The sequence below is a fragment of the Poecilia reticulata genome, linkage group LG13, assembly GCF_000633615.1.
Source record: "Poecilia reticulata strain Guanapo linkage group LG13, Guppy_female_1.0+MT, whole genome shotgun sequence".
NCBI lineage: Eukaryota > Metazoa > Chordata > Actinopteri > Cyprinodontiformes > Poeciliidae > Poecilia > Poecilia reticulata.
The window spans coordinates 24,835,004-24,855,917 of record NC_024343.1 but is presented as its reverse complement, the minus strand read 5'-3'; the positions used below and the strand labels follow the sequence as shown (position 1 = coordinate 24,855,917).

At 39.3% G+C, this 20,914-nt stretch overlaps 1 protein-coding gene across 1 annotated transcript; it reads left to right on the top strand.

The window, feature by feature from the left end:
* The first annotated feature begins 329 nt into the window (after positions 1 to 329).
* On the top strand, positions 330 to 16,724 carry alp3 (alkaline phosphatase 3). The gene is made up of 11 exons (XM_008426192.1): positions 330 to 762; positions 3,536 to 3,652; positions 3,878 to 3,993; positions 4,843 to 5,017; positions 7,506 to 7,678; positions 7,800 to 7,940; positions 8,668 to 8,737; positions 10,460 to 10,594; positions 12,430 to 12,621; positions 14,725 to 14,841; positions 16,249 to 16,724. The coding sequence occupies exons 1-11, from the start codon at positions 693 to 695 to the stop codon at positions 16,545 to 16,547; spliced, it is 1,605 nt and encodes a 534-aa protein (XP_008424414.1). The 5' UTR covers positions 330 to 692; the 3' UTR covers positions 16,548 to 16,724.
* The last annotated feature ends 4,190 nt before the right edge of the window (positions 16,725 to 20,914 follow it).

Genomic DNA, 20,914 nt, shown 5'->3' with positions numbered 1-20,914 from the left:
CTTTCCCCCGCTAATTCATTTCCAGTATTAACAAAACCCCAGCAGGCTTTGGTCACGCTCATTTACAACTGGGAGGGTTCTCACTGTCCTCACAGGGAGCATTGGATAACAAAAACAGCTGATATAAATATCTCATTATCAGTGCGTGACGATATCTGCTGAATTAAAACTGAAGCACAGGTTTGCATCTGTTTCCAGGGCAACTTTTAACTGTCTGTGTCAGAGATGAAGGAACTGGCACAACCAATCGAATAAAAACACGACGGTCAATACGGGCTTTGTTCTCACCTTAATGTATTCATTTGAAAATAGATGGTTGAGGGCTTCCAGCTTGCAGCCTCGTCCCGGTGGACTCTGCTTCTCACTTACATAACTTTATGGCTCGCTGCACTTTCTGTTAGATAGAATGCATTTATGGTTGGAAAACACACACACACGTTTTCAAGTGCTGTGTTCTGGGTTTAATTGCAGGTCCTTGAACTTTAGCTCAGCATCATAAATAATGACTTTATAAACACTAAAACAAAAATTCATCCAGCAATTTGGTGTTCTTAGTCAGTGGTTACAGGCTGGAGAGATTTTATGAATTTATGGCATCCTGATAAAGACTTCTGAGGAGAAGTAATCTATCAGTCACGGGGCTGATCTTCTGGAAGGCAGCAGTTGTTGATCTGCAGCTTGAGAAGTTGACCATGGAGTTGACAAGACTGGCCCTTGTTGCTCTGGTTCTGCTGGTAACACTGGGATCGTCAAGAGCCAAGGGTAAGACCAAGAAGATACGTTATTATTCAACTCTCTAATGTCTCTGATCTGATTTATGGCATCGGGATGTGTTTTCTCACCAGACTTTCTTTTCCTCACATTTTGGCTACTCCACACACTCTTTACAGTTTTTTTTATAGATATCTTTCAGTTCTTTTTGAAACTGTGCGGAAAACTTATTAAAATATTAATTTGTTTACAACCTTTTCGGCTTCTCTTCAGTCTGCCGTTCCAAACATGGAAAAGGGAACTCAGTTTCATTCCTATTTATACCTTTAGTGATTTAATAATGATCCTCCTTCATGTAGTCGGCACAGAAGATATAAGCCCCCTAAAAACTGATTTCTGCATGGATATGGTCAGGAAGCCCAACAGAATTTGATGTAGGTCTTAAGTAGCGTAACAGACAAAAGGGACAGGTATATATGCTTCAAATCATTCTTTTGTTGCTAATTGTTAGCCTCAAAATGGCATCCTTGATTACAATTTTCCAGCAGCTTTCCAGATCACAAACAACTTTAGGATGGACAGATCAGTGCTTGATTCACAGTGGCAGCCAGTTGGGGGTGAGTGTATCTGTATGCACGGTGAGACAGAAATGTTTGAAAAATGGCCTTATGACAAGATGTGCAGCAAGGAAAACATTTTTTGTCCAAGAAGAATATCAACAATTGTACAAAATTCTGCTGAAAGCTCCAGGACAGAAGCAGCAGGAGTTTGGGACATTTGGCGTAAGAAAAGTGTTAGTTTGAGTCCTGATACATAAAGCATCCTGACATAATTCAAGAACATGATCATGAATAAGAAATTTTATCAAAACTTTATCCAGGAGCAACTTCTACCAAAAAACCAGAGACAAATTTGGTGATGATTTGCAAAATATGCTCAGGCAAGATCAGTCAGATGAGCAGAACTCTGCATCCTTCATCACCTTCAAGCACTAAGAACGGATCACCACAAGTCAGGATCTGACACCCAGACAGAGTAAACTGCTGAAATGATGGAGAGGAGGAGTTAGTGCTGTAAATATTGACTATTTGCATAAATTTGAAATATTTACTCGAAATCTTCAAAAAGTATCAAGTTTAAATTTGAATTCATTAAAAAAGTGAAATACTGACATTGGATTGGCTTGCATTCTGGGCCAAGCTCTGCGTCAAGCTCTGGATCTGTTTCTGGATTGCTAATAACATCCTATATTTGGATCAGAAATGATCATTTAAACTATTAATCATATTTCACTTTAAAACTCATCCAGTCTTACATGAACTCATGTCTTGGTCCCAGTGAGAATGTTTTCATTCAGAGCAGAACATTTCGGCAACATTCGAAAGTTCAGTAATGAGCTTTTTTTGCAATTTTTTTCTTCACAGTGTTTTAAGGTTTCATTTGAATATTGAATGACAGATGATTCAGGCAGATGACAGACTCATTTCCTTACCCTTCAGAGTTCTTCAGGTCTCACGTTCCTCCTCATCCTTGAGAGTTTTCACTGTTCCCTTCACAAGATTGCTTGAAGATGTTTTTAGCTTGGCAAACACAAAGCTGTATAAGAGCTTTGTCAGCATTCACTGTGCATGGCTGTACCAAGCTGTTCACAGCACACAGAGATGTAGGCAGGAGATAAGAGAGTGTGAGAGTGAGACGTGACAGCTGTTGCTACAAACGCGCACGTTCAGGTCCCGGAGGATTTCTCTGCTCACACTGATCTCCCTTACGTTCAAGTTTGACGTTTCTTCAAAGCAGAACCTGGGCTGGAGCTGGTGGACATATTTTGCTCTAACAAACATTTAGAAAAATTTGATCGTCAAAATGTTTTGTTCTCTTTGGGAGAACCACAGAACAAAAACTGTTGGTGCTTTATGTAGATTGAGGCACTGAAAGAAAATTGTAGCATTCTTTTCAAGCCACAAACCTTTTTTATCTCAGCTTTCCACTGACTTTGAAATGTTTCTGAAATATCCCTGTCAGCACTAAAAAAAAAAAAAAAACTTTAATAATAACATTTAGGTGCCATTGATCTCATTTTGAAATTGTTAGATGAGAATGAATTACTTTTATGTTGTTTCATGCAACTTTTTTCTGTGGTATAACTTTGATCACATCTCTAGGAATCAGAAAAGCCGTCCTAACTCCAGAATGCTGATCAGATGAGTTTTTGTACAAACCACAAACTGTACAAACGCCTTCAGAGGAGAGTGAAACCTTTAAGTTATTGTTGTCTTTTTATTGCCTTATTTTTCACAAATAAAAATAATAAATGTCTGGCATGCATTTATAATAAGTCCCATGTGAGTGAATACTTTTCTAATAAAAATCTTCTAAAGTTTTGATCTAAACATTCCAGTCTCAACTCCGTTACAGTCTCAAAGAGGTTTTCCTTCCTCAGGGCAGAGCTTATATGTAAACATAAGCTGCTATTAACTTTAAATAAGTCCAGACTGAATCTCAGTTGTGTTATTTCTATTTATTTGTTTCTCCATAACGGTGCATAAAACCCTGAATGCTGTGTGTTTATTAAAAAAAAACCAAAAGGCTGTTCTTTTCTCCCGGTTTCCTGAGGACACAGAATTATTTACCTACTTGATCTTTGTGATGATTGATGTCGATTATTTCTCATCTTTTGGGTACTTGTGATGGTTACGTTCTAAAACTTACAGCTGCATAATGTAGCCCTCATAAGGTTTTGTGTGAAAAAACATAAAAATACCATGTTAAATGTCAAACAATATAAATAATATTAGTCAGTTTCGTGTGCATGTTTTTCTTTCAGTTGAGGAGGAGAACCCTGAGTTCTGGAGGTCAAAGGCCAAGCAGACTCTACAATCAGTCCTGGACAGAAAACTGAACACCAATGTTGCCAAGAATGTCATCCTTTTCCTTGGGGATGGTGAGTTTCAAGAATCCCAGACATTTCCAGACTAGTTGCTAATTAACCCGTCTGAAACAGATGTGGCCACCACCATGAAGAATCAGTATTTTCCTTATTTTCTTCCCCCATTGTTTTCTTCTGCATCGGAACTTCTCTGATATTTAGAAACACACTGGAATATTGGTTGTGTGAATTATTTATTTCCTCTGGAATGCATGCAGACGTTTGTGCTGTGTGCCTCAGGAATGGGAATTACAACCTACACTGCCGCCCGAATCCTCAAGGGGCAGCTGCAGGACCAGACCGGAGAGGAGACAGTGATGACCATGGACACCTTCCCACACGTGGGGCTGGCTAAGGTTTGTACAGCACAGTGACATATGGAGATGTCCTGTTTTCTTAAGACACTATAAATACATAGAATGGCGTTTTGAACTGTTTTGAACACAACTTCAAAAATGTCCCAGCAGCAGCAAAAATCCACAATGTTTTCTCATAGGAAAATTTTTAAAAGAATAAAAATACCCATATTATATAACAGGAGACTTTGAATACAAACCTCATGGTCTCTACCTGTAAATTACAGTTTTTCCTCTATTGCTAGACCACGTGTCCAACTCAAGACCCGGGAAACAAATCTGGCCTGCTTTGGCTTTTTATGTGGCCCTCTAGACCCCAAATCATAAGTGCTCCCAGTTTTTCACAAATCTACAAAATTCACACAAAGTCCACGTTTTTTCTACTGATTTCTGAATTATCTCAAAATTGGTCAAAACTATTGAGCTTAAAAGACCACTGCCTCAGTCTTACTTGATGTCAAGCAATAGTCCGTGAATGACACAGCGAGTAATAAAAAGTCACATTTAACGTCATACATTAGCGTAAATATTATACAAATTCTTTACAAATATTTCTAAATTGGCACCAAAAAAATCTGCAAAACAATTACAATCCCAGAGGAGCAGCTATTTATAGACATTTTAACAGTCTAATTGGTTTTATAAATATATTCTGGCACAACCGGCCCTTTAAGAACATTCAGATTTTTGATATGGTCCAAAATGAAAATGAGTTTGACACCCCGTTACTAGACGAAACGTTTTGGTTTAAACGTTAAACATGAACCCTGACTAATATCTAAATGGGGTTTACATGCGTCCTCAGCATTCATCAGGACTACAGCTCAGTGCGGTGTGTGTTTTGTGCAGACCTACAGCGTAGACTTCCAGATCCCAGACAGTGCAGCCACGGCCACGGCGTATTTGTGTGGAGTAAAAACCAACCTGAACACCATCGGAGTCAGTGCGGCGACTCGCAACGGCGTCTGCAGAACTCAGAAAGGGAATGAGGTCACCTCCATTCTGAAGTGGGCCAAAGATGCTGGTAAGGTCACCTTGACCCTTCTGAGAACATAATTACCCCATAATTTTCCTAGAAAATTAATCAAGATTTATTTTTATAATTTGGAGGGTTAAGACAGAAGGGCAGGTTTACTGTACCAATGCAGTTTTTCTAAGAAATATGATTTGTGTATTATACTTATCTAATCAGTGGATTTTTGCATGAGGCAGTTAATATTCAGTTACCGTAGTTACTACACTTGCGTTACTGTTGTTCACAGTTAGTTTGTTTTCTGTGGTTTTATTTGACTGCTGCTCTAGAGATGTTTTTTTTTTCTGGCACAACTGAAAGTGAACAACATATAAAATGATGGAAGACAATCTACTGATTTCAGGAATAATCCAGTGTCCAGGTTCAACATTTCCTTATGTTAAGCTTCGCAAACAGTGCAACAAGTAGACATGTTCAGAGCTTGGAAAGGACATCACTACATATGTGTGATTATCATTAAAAAAAAGGAAGAACTCAAGTTAAGACACTAACCAGTTACATCACACATTACCAAAATGAGCTGCTTTGTAATAATACTAAAAGTCCCAAATATAATCATTTCTGCTGCAGCAACAGAAGACACAAGGTTGATGAAAGTGTTACAGTGAGCAATATGCTTATTATCATCTCCACTTATGAAAAAGTACAAAGCTCTTGGCTACTCTCTTTTTTTTAATAACTTCAATACAGTCAAAGTGCTGTGTGCTCCAGCTACCGCAAGGGGGAGCTGGACCCCACTTCGTGCTTCAATAATTTTATTCACACAAAATACCGTCCTATTCTCTAAGCCTTCACAGCTTAAAGCACAATCTGTCCCCAGATTTCAAGCTTATGTTGAGAGAACAAATATTCCAACTTTGCTGATACAACAAAAATGACTCAATGTGACCTACATCGTTGCTTTTGAAGAAAACTTAAATAAATTATGGCTCTGCCAGTGCAAAAACAAGCTAAAAAAAAGGGAGTAGTTTCAATCACAGTTCCTCTATCTGTTTTATCTTATACACTGACATTTCTATTGTGAACGGGGTAAAATAATATTCGACTATGATACAATCTGATGACAGACTCTCAGTATTTCTGCCCTTCTACATCTTTTCAAATGTTTAAAATAGCTTGAATTGGAGAAGCTCTAAAGATATTCAGAGCTTCACTATAATTAAGAATGAAGAAATGAGTATACATTAGGACAAAGTCTATTAAAAACAACAGAAACATGCACATAAAAAGTAGATAAGAGCTTTCAGAAGTAAAATAAAATCTTTGTGGAGGAAGCGGATTTGCGCCGTTGCACCAGAAAACCCCTCAGGTATGCGGCAAGCCTGGTTTACAGCTTAGCTCAGCTGTTTCTAATGTGCACTTTGACCCTGATTGAGTTCCAGGGTCTATACTGTGGTTTTAATACCTGGACGTTGCTACACCGATGTTATTCTTAGTCTTTGACCTGAAAAGGACTCTGCAGCGCATCATTAAAACATCCTGCAGACAAGCCATGTTCCTCGTGAGACTTCATTTAGTTGTTGGGAAGGAACTTCTGCAGAGAAGCACCCCCAGCTGTCCGAAGATAAATGTAGGTGTCACTGGCAACTCAAATAAATGACGGTCTGTGGACCTGGCATCAGCTGGCATTACATGGCTTAGATCTGATGATTTAATAACACTCAGCAAAAATGCCATTCTTCCACAATAACATGGGTTTATATGAAAACATTGAACTAAATAACATACATATCCTATCTTGTTTCTTGTTTTCATTTCAAAACAAGATGCTGCTATGAAAATATTGTTTTTACAGTTATGCCGATTTCTGATACACTAGGAGGAATAGGAAACAGGAATGATGGAAGTCTCTCTAGTCGTATTACCTTAACCAATAACACTGATTTCTAAATTAGCTTTGACTATTAATATCTTCATAGACATGTAGAGGTGACATTTCTTGAGTAGTGAGACTTAACTGTCAGCTAAAATACACAAAAGTCAACAAGACATTTTAAAGTGTCAGATATAAATATAAACATAGTCAGAATAGCTTGAGGAAGAGCTCTAATTTTGGCTATTTGTGGATTATTTCCCAATCCCTGAGTTGTTGAAAGTGTGACTATATAATAAACAACGGAATTAGTTTTTTAAAATAAATGCGCTAATTGTAAATGGCAGATTTTATCTGATGCCCTCCTTTAGTAAAAGGAATAGTTGGTAGTAGTAGAAGTTGATCATTATGGGCTTCTCTATGCCCAGCTGATATTTAAAGCTCAAGACAATGAGGGTCAATATTGCGTTGCAATTCTTTTCATTTTAGGAAGCCTGCATGTTTTTTTTCTATCTCCCATGTATTTTTTAACTGGGGATACAAGAATTTAAACAGTTTTTAATATTAACCTAAACTGGGATAAAATGTTTCTGCAGTTTTGGTAACATTCTTCACTTAATCATTTTACTCAGTAACTCCATTAACACAATTGCATTAATATTGCAGGTAAGTCTGTTGGTATTGTAACGACCACACGGGTGCAGCACGCCACCCCAGCAGCCTCCTACGCCCACAGTGCCAGCAGGACGTGGTACAGCGATGCAGACTTGCCTGATGCAGCCAAGACGGACAACTGCACCGATATCGCATCGCAGCTGATCGAAAACATAGACATTGATGTACGTTGTTTTGTGCCAGAAATTACAACTATGGACGTTTTTTAAACAGATTCATTCTTTAAAAGTTTCAGTGTGTAAAAACGTAAGGATTCCCAATAATAATGTGTGTGGTTTTTCTCAGGTGATCATTGGTGGAGGCAGAAAGTACATGACACCGCGGGGCACCAAAGACCCAGAATACTCCTTGGATTTGTCTTCCTGGGGCACAAGAAGAGATGGACGAAACCTAATCCAGGAGTGGCAGAGCATGAAAACAGGAAAGGTAGACCTTTTGATAACTAGAGCTGACATGTAGATCAACTAATAAAACCCTCACATCAACAAAACACACCCATCTAACTCATCAAAGTTTTGGAAATGAATTCAAAAGGGTAAATATAATAATTCTTTCAATGACTAGGTATCTGTGACATTAACAGCCATGCAGTGATTCCAAAATAATACTCTGATATGTGAAAGTCAGTCTTAAAATATATCTTCACGATTATTTTAAAGGTCCAGTATTTAAAATCAAGCAACATATACAAACTGTATACTTCAACCAACATAACATAAAGCAACAAAGTATGTGGAGTCAAGTGAGACCTGCAGGCTCTTTGAAAAACTTTGTTCAAAAATGACAAATGTGTTTTTCATCTTGTATGCAATTTGACCAGGGAGAGACAATCTGATCAGCTTTTGTTTTTTCAAAATAATACATTCGAATTTTCTCCTGGATGGAATCATTATGGAAATGTGATGTTTTTGAAGACCAGAACTAAAAGTGCTGTTTGTATTTTTTTAAGAGCAAAAACTCACTTGAACTGACTTCAAATCCCAAAGCTATTTAGAGGAGATCTGACAGTGAAAACTACACACAAGATTTTCAGCTGTGTTAAATTTAAACTACATTAAACAAATGTCTATAAAACAGAAAGATCAAAAAGTTCACCTGTCAACACAACTTGTTTTTCTTTACAGTGTTAAGTTTCTTAGTCTGTGTGTTCCAGGTAGCCCACTATGTGTGGAATAAAAGCGATTTTGATGCTGTTGACCCTGAAGCCACCGACTACCTCATGGGTAATTCTTTTTTTCCTCACTTTTCCATTCACCTTTGACTTATTACACGTTTCTCTCTTTGTGCAGACACAACTTTCATGTTGAAAGCGTCTCATTTTGGTCCTGATGTCTTTGGGTTTCAATAGACTCCTTTCATGTCCTAGTGCCAGTCCTGAATACTCATAAACTCAACTCATCTACAGATGTTTTTAAGAAATAACAAGCTACATTAAATTTCAGTTTATAGTTATGGGTAAATATAAAAATGATCACAGCTGCTTCTGTAGTTTGCTAAGACAGTATTAATATTTGATTGCGTAATACAGAACAGGGATTGCTTTAGCCAAAAGGTATTTAGATTTTTTCCCCCATTTAGACTAGTATTGTGAAAAACAGTCAAAAACCCTCCTCATGAACATATATGCATATTTTTTTAATAATGTAAAACATTATCCCGTTGTTCGTTTTTCTTTCCTTATAAATTGTGTTTTAACTCAAATTAAGAGAATAATCTACCTTTGTAGTAGGGCTGTGTAATAATATTGATTTTGCGATATATATCGATATTTTCTTTCCTACAAAAAAATTTATATTCATCCGCATGTATCATAACATCCAACTGTCACCTTGCTCACTCACTGCTTGCTTCGCCGGGAGAGTGATTAGGTCATCAGGCTAAGAGTGATTCATTCAGATGTGAAGTGTCAAGGTTAAAAAGGTATCAAACTATTCAGAGCAGGGTACTTGGAGCACTTTATTTACTTTACAAATGCATGTAAGCTACAGTTTRTACTGTTTCAATTAAAAGAAACATGTTTTCTCACCACTTCTTTGATTCATTTTGTCCAGCTGTCGACTTTAAGTCTGTGTCCATGTCCAACCAGAGCCAGGTATTGTGTAGTTGGTGCTTTTAATCAGTTTTCAGTTAAATTAATTCAATCCAACTTTATAACAGTCGCAAAATGTCACCAAAATCACTCTGTCCCTCTAAAATCTTTCAGAAAATCGCAAACGTGTATTGAATTGTATCATTTGCTGAATATTGCAATATATATCGTATCGTGAGCAGAATATTGTGTATCGTGTATCGTGTCGTGAGATTATTGTATCACTACAGCCCTACTTTGTAGTCACACTCCTGACTTCGGGACATTAGTTTATCAAATATAGATCAATGCAGCAAATGTTAAAATATGCCTATTTGAGTTTGTATCAGTGTTTTTACATTTATTCTTCGGATGTTTACTTTTATTCCGGGCTGCTGCAGAAAAGTCCCCGAGCCACATGCTGGGAAAACTGCGTAGGCTTTCAGATGCTTCAGTAATGTAAAACAAATGGAAGCTGTTCATGATGGGGACCGGAGCGGACTGGAGCAGCTAGATTTGATTTTTTTGAGAACCATCTGCTTATTTATCCCAGCAGTTTTTCAGATGAACAGGATTTTAGATCAGCTGGTGGAAACATCTGCCCATGTTTCGCAGATGTGTCCTCTTAGCATCCTGTACTCTTTAAAGTTTGATTTTGGAAAGTTGCTGCTTATCATCAGATGATATGATTTAAAATCATGAAAACACGAGGAAAGCTCTGCATTAGCGACAGAAAGAGCATTAACAGCTTTATTGAGTTATTTTCTAATATTTTCATATTTGTTTGAAAACAATGGTAGCGGGATGAAAACCGTGCCGCTCGGCCTCCTCTCAGGCTAAACTGGAAATGTGTAATTCTGATGCTGTCTCTTCACAGCTCTGTTTGAACCCGGAGATCTGCGTTATGAGGTGGAGAGGGATCCCAGCACTGATCCGTCTATTGTTGAGACCACAGAAAAAGCAATCCGGATCCTGCAGAAAAACCCAAGAGGTTTCTTCCTGCTAGTGGAGGGTAAGAGGCAATGGTTTATAAGTTGTGGTGAATCTTGCTCAAATAATCCCTTTTATTTTTGTACCAAATACACTTTTTCTTATATTTACAAATTGTTTAAAGAGGCAATATTTTGTAAAAACAACTTTTTTGAGCTTTACATCATGTTATAATGTTATTCCCTCATCAAAAACATACCTGGACTGCCACTTTGATTCTTTCATCCATCTTCGAAAAATCCTTGAATCTTATTGAATCGGGGCGCCTAAATGCTTGCTCTCACAAAGCACCGCTGTCTTACCCAAAGCTGCTTGGATCTGCAGTCTCCGCTGAGCTTCCGCCTTACAGAGCACCCGTCTCCCATCACCCCCCACTCACTCCTACAAACTAGCTGCAGCAGCAATTGGCAAATACCTGATGGAACTGCTAGTCTGAGAGCTTATAATGTGAATTACTTCTCAGTCTAAAATTTGTAAAAGCAATTGTTAAAGACTATTGGAGAAAGGTTTTGATGACATGCTGAAAGTGGAGCGTTAGAAAGAAAAGGAGCTTCTTAAAGAGACAGAGGCCCAATTTCACAGCGTTAATTTGATTGCAAAGTCAAAATTCTTTTATAAACACAGCATTTTATATCAACTGAAGATTACATAGTTATTATCAAATGGCACATTGTGAATGAAAAATTCATAATTCTGCCCCTTTAAAGGCTTTAGGAATTACAGTAAATACAAAACTTTTCCAATATTTATTTTATTTTATTTTTTTACCATCAATCTTGGGGGGTTTAGAACAATCCTCATGCCATCAGCTTCATCTCCAACTTCCACAATGCATCATTTCAGAGGACAATGTACCCGCAGTAGATCTGGTGGCTTGACATTGATTCTGGCCACAGCTCAATGAGTTTGCTGCAGCGTGTGCTGTAGTGGGGTGGGGGTTGGCGTGGAGGCGCTGATGTGTTTCTGTTCCACTCGGCTGCTGCGCTGGCCTCCTCATCCATCTCTCCTTTAATCTGAGGCAGCTGCCTGGGGATGCCTCGCTTCGACCGAATGTCTTCACAATGACTTATAAATAACAGGCAAATGTAGAAATAGAAGCAGGCATATGGTGCATCCAGTCACTGACAGCTCCCAGAGATCTCAACTTCTCACCTGGCCTATACTTCTCTTTCCAACATAAAGTGAAGCATTCATACCCTTGAAGTTTTTTTTGTTGTTTTTTTTTCACTTGACATGTTACAACCGCAAACCTCCCTGTATTTTGGGCTGGGATTTATGTGGCATGGCATCTTATTGTGTGATCAGAATGAAAATGAGTCATGTATTTCTTTCATTGACAATTTTAGTTTTGACAAAGAAAAGGTTGAGCATGTGGCACACATTTGTATTAGACTTTCAAAGGTCACTGGGGATAGCTTAGGCTTCTTACGAGAATATTACTGTTATTTAAAAAGCCATTTCTCAACCTTGTCTCATTTCAGCCGCTACCCAACCCAGCCTTCAGCTTCCAAAAAGAAATAAAAACACAAGTTATGCTGTGACCAAATTCAAAACACCACACCTTGCCTCACAATTTTTGAATAAAGATATAAGGAAATTATCTGCGGCATATGCTTTGTCTTTATATGCTGGTGAGACCACTATGATATTGTACAACTAACTGTTTCTCTTTTTCATGATTAGTTTTTTAGTGTCAAGCATTAAGATCAGAACTGTAAACAAAGGCAAAGGAGAAAGCTCAGCTAAAAACAAGCCATTTATTTTTATATTTAGCACCTGCATTAGCTTTTTCATTGCCTTTTTTTCCCCTCTACATGAAGCTTCCCATGTAAGCCTCTTTGTCATGCGTGTGTCCAGGGGGGAGAATCGACCAGGCCCACCATGCCGGCCGGGCCTACATGGCCCTCAACGAGGCTGTTGCTTTCGACAACGCCATCGCCAAGGGCCTCGAACTCACAAAAGAGGACGAAACTCTCACTGTAGTGACGGCCGACCACTCCCACCCCTTGACCTTCAATGGATTCCCCTTTCGAGGGCAGAGCATTCTGGGTAATTTCAGCTTGAATTTTGTCTGCAGGTTTAGGTTTAAACTTTTGCTTTGAAGTTTGAGTCTGCAGAGACATTTGGTTCTCGTTTCCCACTTAAGCGCGTCTCTTCCCATTCGTTTGGCCCTTCCAGGTGTCTGTCTTTGTGTGCACAAGCACCTGCTTCCTCACAGCTTCAGAGTGCTTCAGCCACCTGCAGCTTGACATTTCTTCTGCTTTCTCTCTCCTGCAATTACAGGAGTCTAGGTAAACACATGGCTGGCAGCCTCTCTCCTCCTCTCCTTTCTATTTCAGTCACTTCCCGTCTCTTCATCTCTCCTCTCTACCTGTCTGCAAGCATCGACCACAGTGCGTCCCTGTTTCTCACCTTCCCCTGATGGAGAGTCTTCCTACCTTCCTCACATGCTGTTAACATCTTTACCATCAGCTCTCAGCATTCAGTGTTCTCTCCTCTTTTTCTGCTTACAGGGAGATAATGCCACACAATAGAAGAGAAAATTCCATCGCGTTATAGAGCTAGGAAACCTAAAAATCTTAAATTGACAGATTCATTATCTGGTGAATGAACAGTCAAATTAATAAATTGGATTTAAATGTATAGAAGAAATAAATAAATTCATAAATGGACATTGCATAATTACATACAAACAAAATCATACCAATGACACAAACAATCTCCCCAAGCAATAGCATGTCAAAAGATGTCAAACTCACCATAACAATAAATAAATGACTTAATGGCAGTTTAGCCAAATTGTTAAGGATCCTTAAAGCATAAACAGAAAATGATCAGTAGTAATGTTTCAGGATCTTAAATAGTTTTATACACAAACTTATAAAAAAATATGTTAATTCCACTGTGGAGTTTGATTGAAACAGACAAACATGGGACATGAAAACAAATCCTGGTTGTAAAATTAACAACCCTTGATAATAAAAAAAATCCAAACAGCCTGAATGCCAAGAAACTCACTGCTGAATTTGATAATTCTTCATCAAGTTTTCATAGAGTTTTGTAGTGAGAACGGCGACATCTCTACTCCAGCGACAATCACAACCAGCACTTTCACTACAGCATCTTACAACCAAGTTACTTTCCTAAAAGATGCTTGAGATGTTTATAAATAAACTGGTCAAGAGAAATCTCTCCCTAGACCTTCTAGCTTCCACTTAAAAAATTTTTGTAGCAAGGGGTCATTCACCACTTGGTGAACTCTGGGCTGAGCAAAGAAAACTTTTAAATCCCTGGGTGAGGGACAGTTTACTTAGTCTTCTAACTACTCCTCTCACATCTGCTCTACTGACATTTCTATGATGCTTTAGCTTTAGGTGGCTTTTATATTCTGCATTGTTGCTTGACCTGTTTTTTTTTTGTTTTGTTTTGTTTTTGTTTTCTTAAATATCTTTCATATTTCACATACGCTTCAAGCTCGAGTAGAGGTGAAAATGTGATGCTGTAAAACCAGTGGTATAGGTTCCTGTTTATTCCACCCTTTCTGGTTCTGCAAAGCTTCTTATTGTGTGTTTTTTGTTTTATTCACCTGTACTCCTCTTACTTTTATATAACTCCACGGAGCTGTAAGCGCTTGCTTTTTAGTCTTGTTTGAATCACAGAGAAACTTTTTTGCACCTGAAGTGAAGTTTCAAGACGTTTCCAACAAAATCCTCGGCCCAGCACTGATATTTTGAGGATTTCTTGGAGCAAAGTCTTCCCTTTTAAAAGATGCTTCCCACAATAATATCAATATCAGCCTTCTGCTTTTATTGACTGGCCTACTGATGTGTGGTTGTTTCATGCAGTTTCCAGCTTTCAGCTACGTCTGTCCTGCCCTCTTCCCTCCCTCTCCCTCCTCCTCTTTCCTCTCCCAGCAGTACAGCAGTGATTAATGATACTGTGAAACTCTAAGCTCTTCATCAGCAGGGAGACTCGCCAGGCTAATGGCTCATCTGGAGAGAAACACCGAGATACTCAACAAGCTCGAGACCTTCTGCAGCACCTTGGGGATCTGCAAACCCCTCCTTCTATTGTGCTCGTGTGTTTTCATAACCGCTGTGTGTGCATGTGGAAACAACACAGAATATTCAAGTTTATTGTCATGTTTTCCAGGTAAATCTCCTCTGTGGGGTACAGACTTTTTACCCTACACTACGCTGATGTATGGCAATGGACCGGGCCACAAAATCATTAACGGCAAGCGCCCTGACATTCGAAATGTCACCACCAGTAAGACTCAATCACTATTTATAGAGCAGTTGGATTCTAATTACAGAATTTAGCCACACTAAACAGGATTATGTAAAACTACAGTTCTTTGTAAACATCTGCATCTTTATTTTGTGTCATTACAACAAGATTTGATGTGTTTTACGGAGAATTTTACAAAAGGACAGCAAGAAATGGTGCATAATTGTGAAGTGGAAAATAATACATTACTTAACATACAGTCTCAATTTCAGTGAAGTTGGAATTAAGGTTGTACGGTAAATTTTTGTACCAACATTTACCCAATATTTACTGTATTGTATCAATATTTCTAGGAAGTATTGGTACAATCATGTAGGGTACTTAACTTTACCCTACAAGATGTTTTTTTCACATTTTACAGCATAATGTATTTTTATTTAGGTTGTATTCAGATTTTATGTAACAATCCAACCAAAGGCAGCAGAAACATATGTTAAGTCAGGATACCATGAATTGCAAATCTTGTTCAGCTTATGTTCAGCTCTACAAAGACAACATATTTAATGTCCAAATGGACAAACTTTATTGTGGCTTTGCATTTTGAATTTGATGTCTGCAGCAAGTTCCAATAAAAGTTGGATTTTTACATCTGACTAATATGACACTATTTAAAATCAGAAATATGAATAAAAGTGTGTTTTTTACAAGCTTAAAGGTTATTTCAGAAGATACACTGAATCTGACAAACAGTACTCATCTAACTACACTTTCAAATTTATTGGCTATTACTGTAGGTTTGGTTTTGGTAAAATAGTTAACTTTTACAATCACGTTTTTGACCCAGATGGTTGTGTGCAGTTCCATCCATCCATCATCCATCCATCCATTTTCTTTACACCCTTGTCCCTTAGTGGGGTCAGGAGGGGTGCTGGTGCCTATCTACAGCTAACGTTCCGGGCGAGAGGCGGGGTCACCCTGGACAGTTCTCCAGTCTGTCGCAGGGCAACACAGAGACACACAAACAACCATGTGTACACACTCACACCTAGGGACAATTTGGAAAGGCCAATTAACCTGACAGTCATGTTTTTGGACTGTGGGAGGAAACCGGAGTACCCGGAGAAAACCCACGCAATCACAGGGAGAACATGCAAACTAACCCAGAACCTTCTTGCTGCAAGGCAACAGCTCTACCAACTGCGCCACTGTGCAGCCCACGGATTGTGTGCAGTTTTTCAAGAAAATCCTCTCTGGCCTTTTTTTTTCTCTCTCTTTCTCTGTGCCGTCCTGAATATTTAATGGCTGACAGTGGGTGTTAAAAACCCAGAAGAATTTTTAAAGGAAAACCATGTGATAAGTCAAACTTGATCAGTGTGCAGGCAGATAATTCAGCTGTTTTCCTGCAGGTTGGACATGTTCATTCTCTGTAAATGTTTTCTTTTGCAGATGATAAAAACTACGTCCAGCTCTCTGCCGCCCCCGTAGACTCGACCACCCACAGCGGGGAGGACGTAGCGGTGCTGGCCCGTGGACCCATGGCTCACCTCTTCAGCGGAGTCCAGGAGCAAAATTACATTGCCCACGCTATGGGCTATGCTGCCTGCGTGGGGGCCGACCTGAGGCACTGCAATGGGGGGCCCATACCACCTGTGTACCCCAACAACAGATCTGGGGCAGTTCAGACCTCATCAGCTCTGTCCAGCAGCCTCCTCAGTTTGCTGCTGGCCCTAACCGTGATCATGTAAGACCCCCTCCCCAGGTGAGGCAGGGGGCTATTACACCAGCGTAGTGCAGAATTGTTGCTGCCAGCAAAGCATTTTGATCAGAAAGAATAAGGTGGTGATAAAATTTTCTTTGTTAATTTATTGGCTACTTCGGAACTTGCTGCGTCTCTATTTTTCACTAATAAAATAATTTATGACAACAAAGTTGATATGATTAATGATCCATTATGAAAACACAACTTTTTACTCACATTAATAGCTTTACCTGGCTTCATCAGGTAAAGCTATTACATTGTTCAGATTTCCAACATCAGAAATGTAAAAAAAAAAATTTGTTAATACATTACAGCTCTCGGCTAACACAGGGAACCTTCATCTTATAGCTTCTGTCTCCCTGTCCGAGGAGTTTAGACCTCTACTGCCTCCACTGACCGGCCTGGGCGGCTCTGAGGCATGAGAGGAGGCAACAGGAGTCTGTCCAACAGACTTCAACATGGCATGTATGGCATGAATCTAGGAGCTAAATATCCAATTTTGAGCTTAAAATTTAGTTTGTAACCTAAATATTGAGCTTGCTCACCAAATATTTTGGTTAGCACTAGGGCTGGGCAATATATCAATAACAGAATTGCGATAGACACATGAGCAATATCAATAAACAAATATGTTTGAGAGAAGTTTCAATAGTTTCACTGAACTCTGATCCAGAACGACACAGCATTCTGGGGGATGTAGGCAGAGGAAAGGCGTTAGCCGCTCAACTTCTCACAATGAGGTAAGCAAGGTGGGTGACATCGACTAACCCACTCATTTTTGGTTACCCGGCAACAACTTGTTTAGTAAATTGCACGGCAACGGGTTTTGCCACCTACAATAAACAATAAAAAAAACAGCAGTGTGGCATATTAACGGAGAAAATCAGCACAACAGCTCCAGAGGACCTGTTACAGGAACAGGTGAGGTCATATCAACAGTTTGGCAGCATTTCAGAAATTTAAAACAACAAAAACAAATCAATAATGATTTCCACTGATATGAAATGCTTATTTTGCTGTGCGCTTTTTATCCAGCTGAACAGCATTAGAGTTAAATATTTACAGTTTGCTAGATAATTAAGTAATTAATTTGAAACTGTGACACGAGTAACATGGTGAAAATGTTAAGAGACAGTCATCCAAACATGAGTGGGCTCAAATTCAGGCTTGCATGAATTTGAGCCTGGATGAATACTTCCTCTAATCCACATTTATTTAATATAAACCACATCTGTGTTACTAAATATTTTGTCAATGTGATAAAAATGTATGTAGGATCAGTAAGTAGTAGGATTTCTGTTGCAGTACGTGCAATTTTCCAACCTGTGATGCAACAGGCGACCAAGAATCACTCCTCTTAGCTTTGATCCCTTCCTCCAATATCCGCTGTGCTAATTAAGGTTTGAGGCGGCGTGCTTTCATGATATCACTACTGCAGCCCATTAATAATGCAAAAATATTTAAAGTCCGTCTATTTTTATCTGTGACAGATTGTGGTAATTATTCTGGACATCTGGTAGGGATTGGAGTTTGTTAAGCCTGATTTGGACCTTGTGCTCATTTAGCCTGGCCAGAGGCCCTCACCGTGTTTGTTTCAGATCTTTGTCTTTTACACCGGGGCTCAGTCAGATATGAGACGGTGGAGGAAAGCATCAGAGACGTTTTCACTGATGCGTAAACACCAAAGGAGAGAAAAACAATGTATGTTAAGAAACAACAACAAAGCGAATTATTCTAGAAATGAACCAGACTTAATGAACCAGACTTCACATTCAATGTTAGTAAGTAAAATACAGTACAGTAAGTCTTCGTCCAGTTATTTACGACTTTTCTTTATTTTCCTGCTTAATCATCTTTCTTATGGTTGAACGCTGAATGAGCAACATTCCTCTCAGACAAAACTTCAGCCTCTCTCACCAGATTTAATCTACTTCTCAAATCTATAATAGCATCTTCTCTGAATTTTGGTCTCATAAAAATCCAAACATTAATTAGAAGTTTGTTCTTATCTCCAGCGATGAGAGCCTGAAGGTTTGGAACAGATTACTTATTTGGTCTCCAGCAGGAGCCGTGTCATTTCATCTCTGCCCTCTACGATCCCGTTAAGCCCCAAATTAATTGGGTTTAAAGTGATCTTTTAACTTTACCAACATGTTTCTTCTGACTGGAGGTAAATTTGAATTGCAAATAAATGTTATGAAACCATGTTTATTTTTCTTCAAGTATACAATTGTGTACTACTTGGTTGGTCTACTACATAAAATACCAGTTAAAAGTAGGTGGCTTAATGTAATGCATAACACACGATTAAAAGCATCAAAAAGGAAAACCAGGATTTCTGCTCACTGACTGTTTACAGCATGCTGATCAATCTTTAACATGCTTCCTGACATTCAGTAAAGTGGATCATGACATCATTTCCCTCTCTAGCAAAGAGCAGGAAAGGAAATAAGTAGCTGCTCTGTAATTAATCGCAAAGGCTTCTGATAATCACATCTTCCACATGTTCTGCTTTTCGCTCTGCAGCCACACGCTGTGCAGCGCCACATGCTTTCTCTCCCCGAACTCCCACGGGCTCCATCAGTTGGTAAGTACCGTGGCTGCCCTGCCGGTGGCGCTGCAGCATCGGGTAAATGCCACGAACGGGGGAGCTTAGAGGACCTCCGTGGGCTCAGGCTCGTTTTGCCGCAGCTTGGGATGTGTTATGAAATCACGGCTGAGTGCGCGCAGCAGCAGGAGAGTGGGTGCCGAAGATCCCCATCCTGTAGAATGTAAAATCAGAAGGGCAACATGTCTGACTGACAGTCACACATAACACAGCTCAGATCTAATCTCCCCTTTTTGTGTTTACTGCGATGAAGGCTGGTAGTATTCCCCCCCCCCAGCTTTACTTCCTCATCTCTGCACACTGCGCATTTACGCACAAAATCCTCTGGGATTTTGATGTTGTTATTGTTGTTTTCCCACTTAAACTTGAATATCTATTTTCTCTAAAGTTAAGCCCATAAAGAAGAAAAACTGAAATAAATGCTTCCCACATAAAATACTGAATACCCGTTAAAGTTACTGAAACAAGTAACATCCCCCACCTCCAAAACTTCACGCAGCTTTGCAGAGGCGCGGATTTCCTGCACCTCCATACGTGGTTGAAGTCCTGCTTTCTATAAACGGCATCAGATTTGTGAAATATCAATAATATCTAGTGGAAGCGCTGAAACCTTCGGGCATTTGGGCTTTTGTAAATCCGAATAGGCACCACTAAGCACCCACTCAAAGAGCGTTACGCGGTCCTGTATCGGAGGGAGAGCTGGGCGGATCTGTGCTCCAGGAGATGTTGCGCCTCGTCGGTCAACTGCTCTGCGAGGCTATCTTTAGAGCCCTGGTGGGCGCGAGGAAATACGAATGGAGGCAGGAGGAAGATTCCCATCAGCCCCAAGAAAACTTTGCGTTATTTGCAAATGGGTCAACCTACAAACCGTCACTCTTTTCGGTCTTGTAAAGAACGACGGGATGAAACAAATAGTTGTAAGGTGAAAAGAAAATGATACATGGTTTTCAAAAATGTTGCTAAACAAAAATCTGAAAAGTGAGGAGTGCTTATCTTTTATTCTTCCGTGGTAACTTATTAGTAAACAGGTTCCGCCTGTGTGTGATTTAAAGTCAGAATAAATACAGCAGCTCTGTGATGGGTGCAGAAGTTCACACAGGTCAAGGAGAAAGTTGAGAGGAAGTTCAAAAAACACCAATTCTAATGCAAAAATAGAGGTGGCAGCATTATGATGTGGGTCTGTAGTGGCAACGGAAGACATAAGACTGGGAGGTTAACCTTCAAGCAACAATTCAACTCTAAACATACAGCTACAATGATTTAGTTCAAAGCGTTTAAGTGTAAAACGTTCAGAACTACAGTGTTTTTAAACTACATCTCAATCAAACAAATTGAGTTTTGTGGTTGTAACATCAAACAACGCCTGCAGAGTGCCTTATTGTAGAGGTGGAGGGATAGATCCAAAATATTGACAATATCGACATCAACATCATTGACAATACCCTAACCCTAACCCTAAGCCGGAATTATTATTGGATCGATATTAGCGTGGTAAGATCACTGATGTAGTTTCAGGTTCCATCTTGAATGCTTTTGTATTGTAGTTCCTCAAACCTAACTGAAAAAAGATTAAACTTTTGTGCGCTTCATTTTGAAAAAAAGAAAAGAAAATACACACAAGTTTGTTGTGTTTTTATGTTGTTTCTGTTCTCCATCCATCCATCCATCCATCCATCCATCCATCCATCCATCCATCCATCCATCCATCCATCCATCCATCCATCCATCCATCCATCCATCCATCC

What these genes read in the sequence shown, in the direction of transcription:
- alp3 (XM_008426192.1), top strand. Translation starts at nt 693, where the DNA reads ATGGAGTTGACAAGACTGGCCCTTGTTGCTCTGGTTCTGCTGGTAACA. An exon ending in CATCCTTTTCCTTGGGGATG is followed by an intron (nt 3,653 to 3,877) that starts GTGAGTTTCAAG and finishes TGTGTGCCTCAG; the next exon opens with GAATGGGAATTACAACCTAC. An exon ending in CACACGTGGGGCTGGCTAAG is followed by an intron (nt 3,994 to 4,842) that starts GTTTGTACAGCA and finishes TGTTTTGTGCAG; the next exon opens with ACCTACAGCGTAGACTTCCA.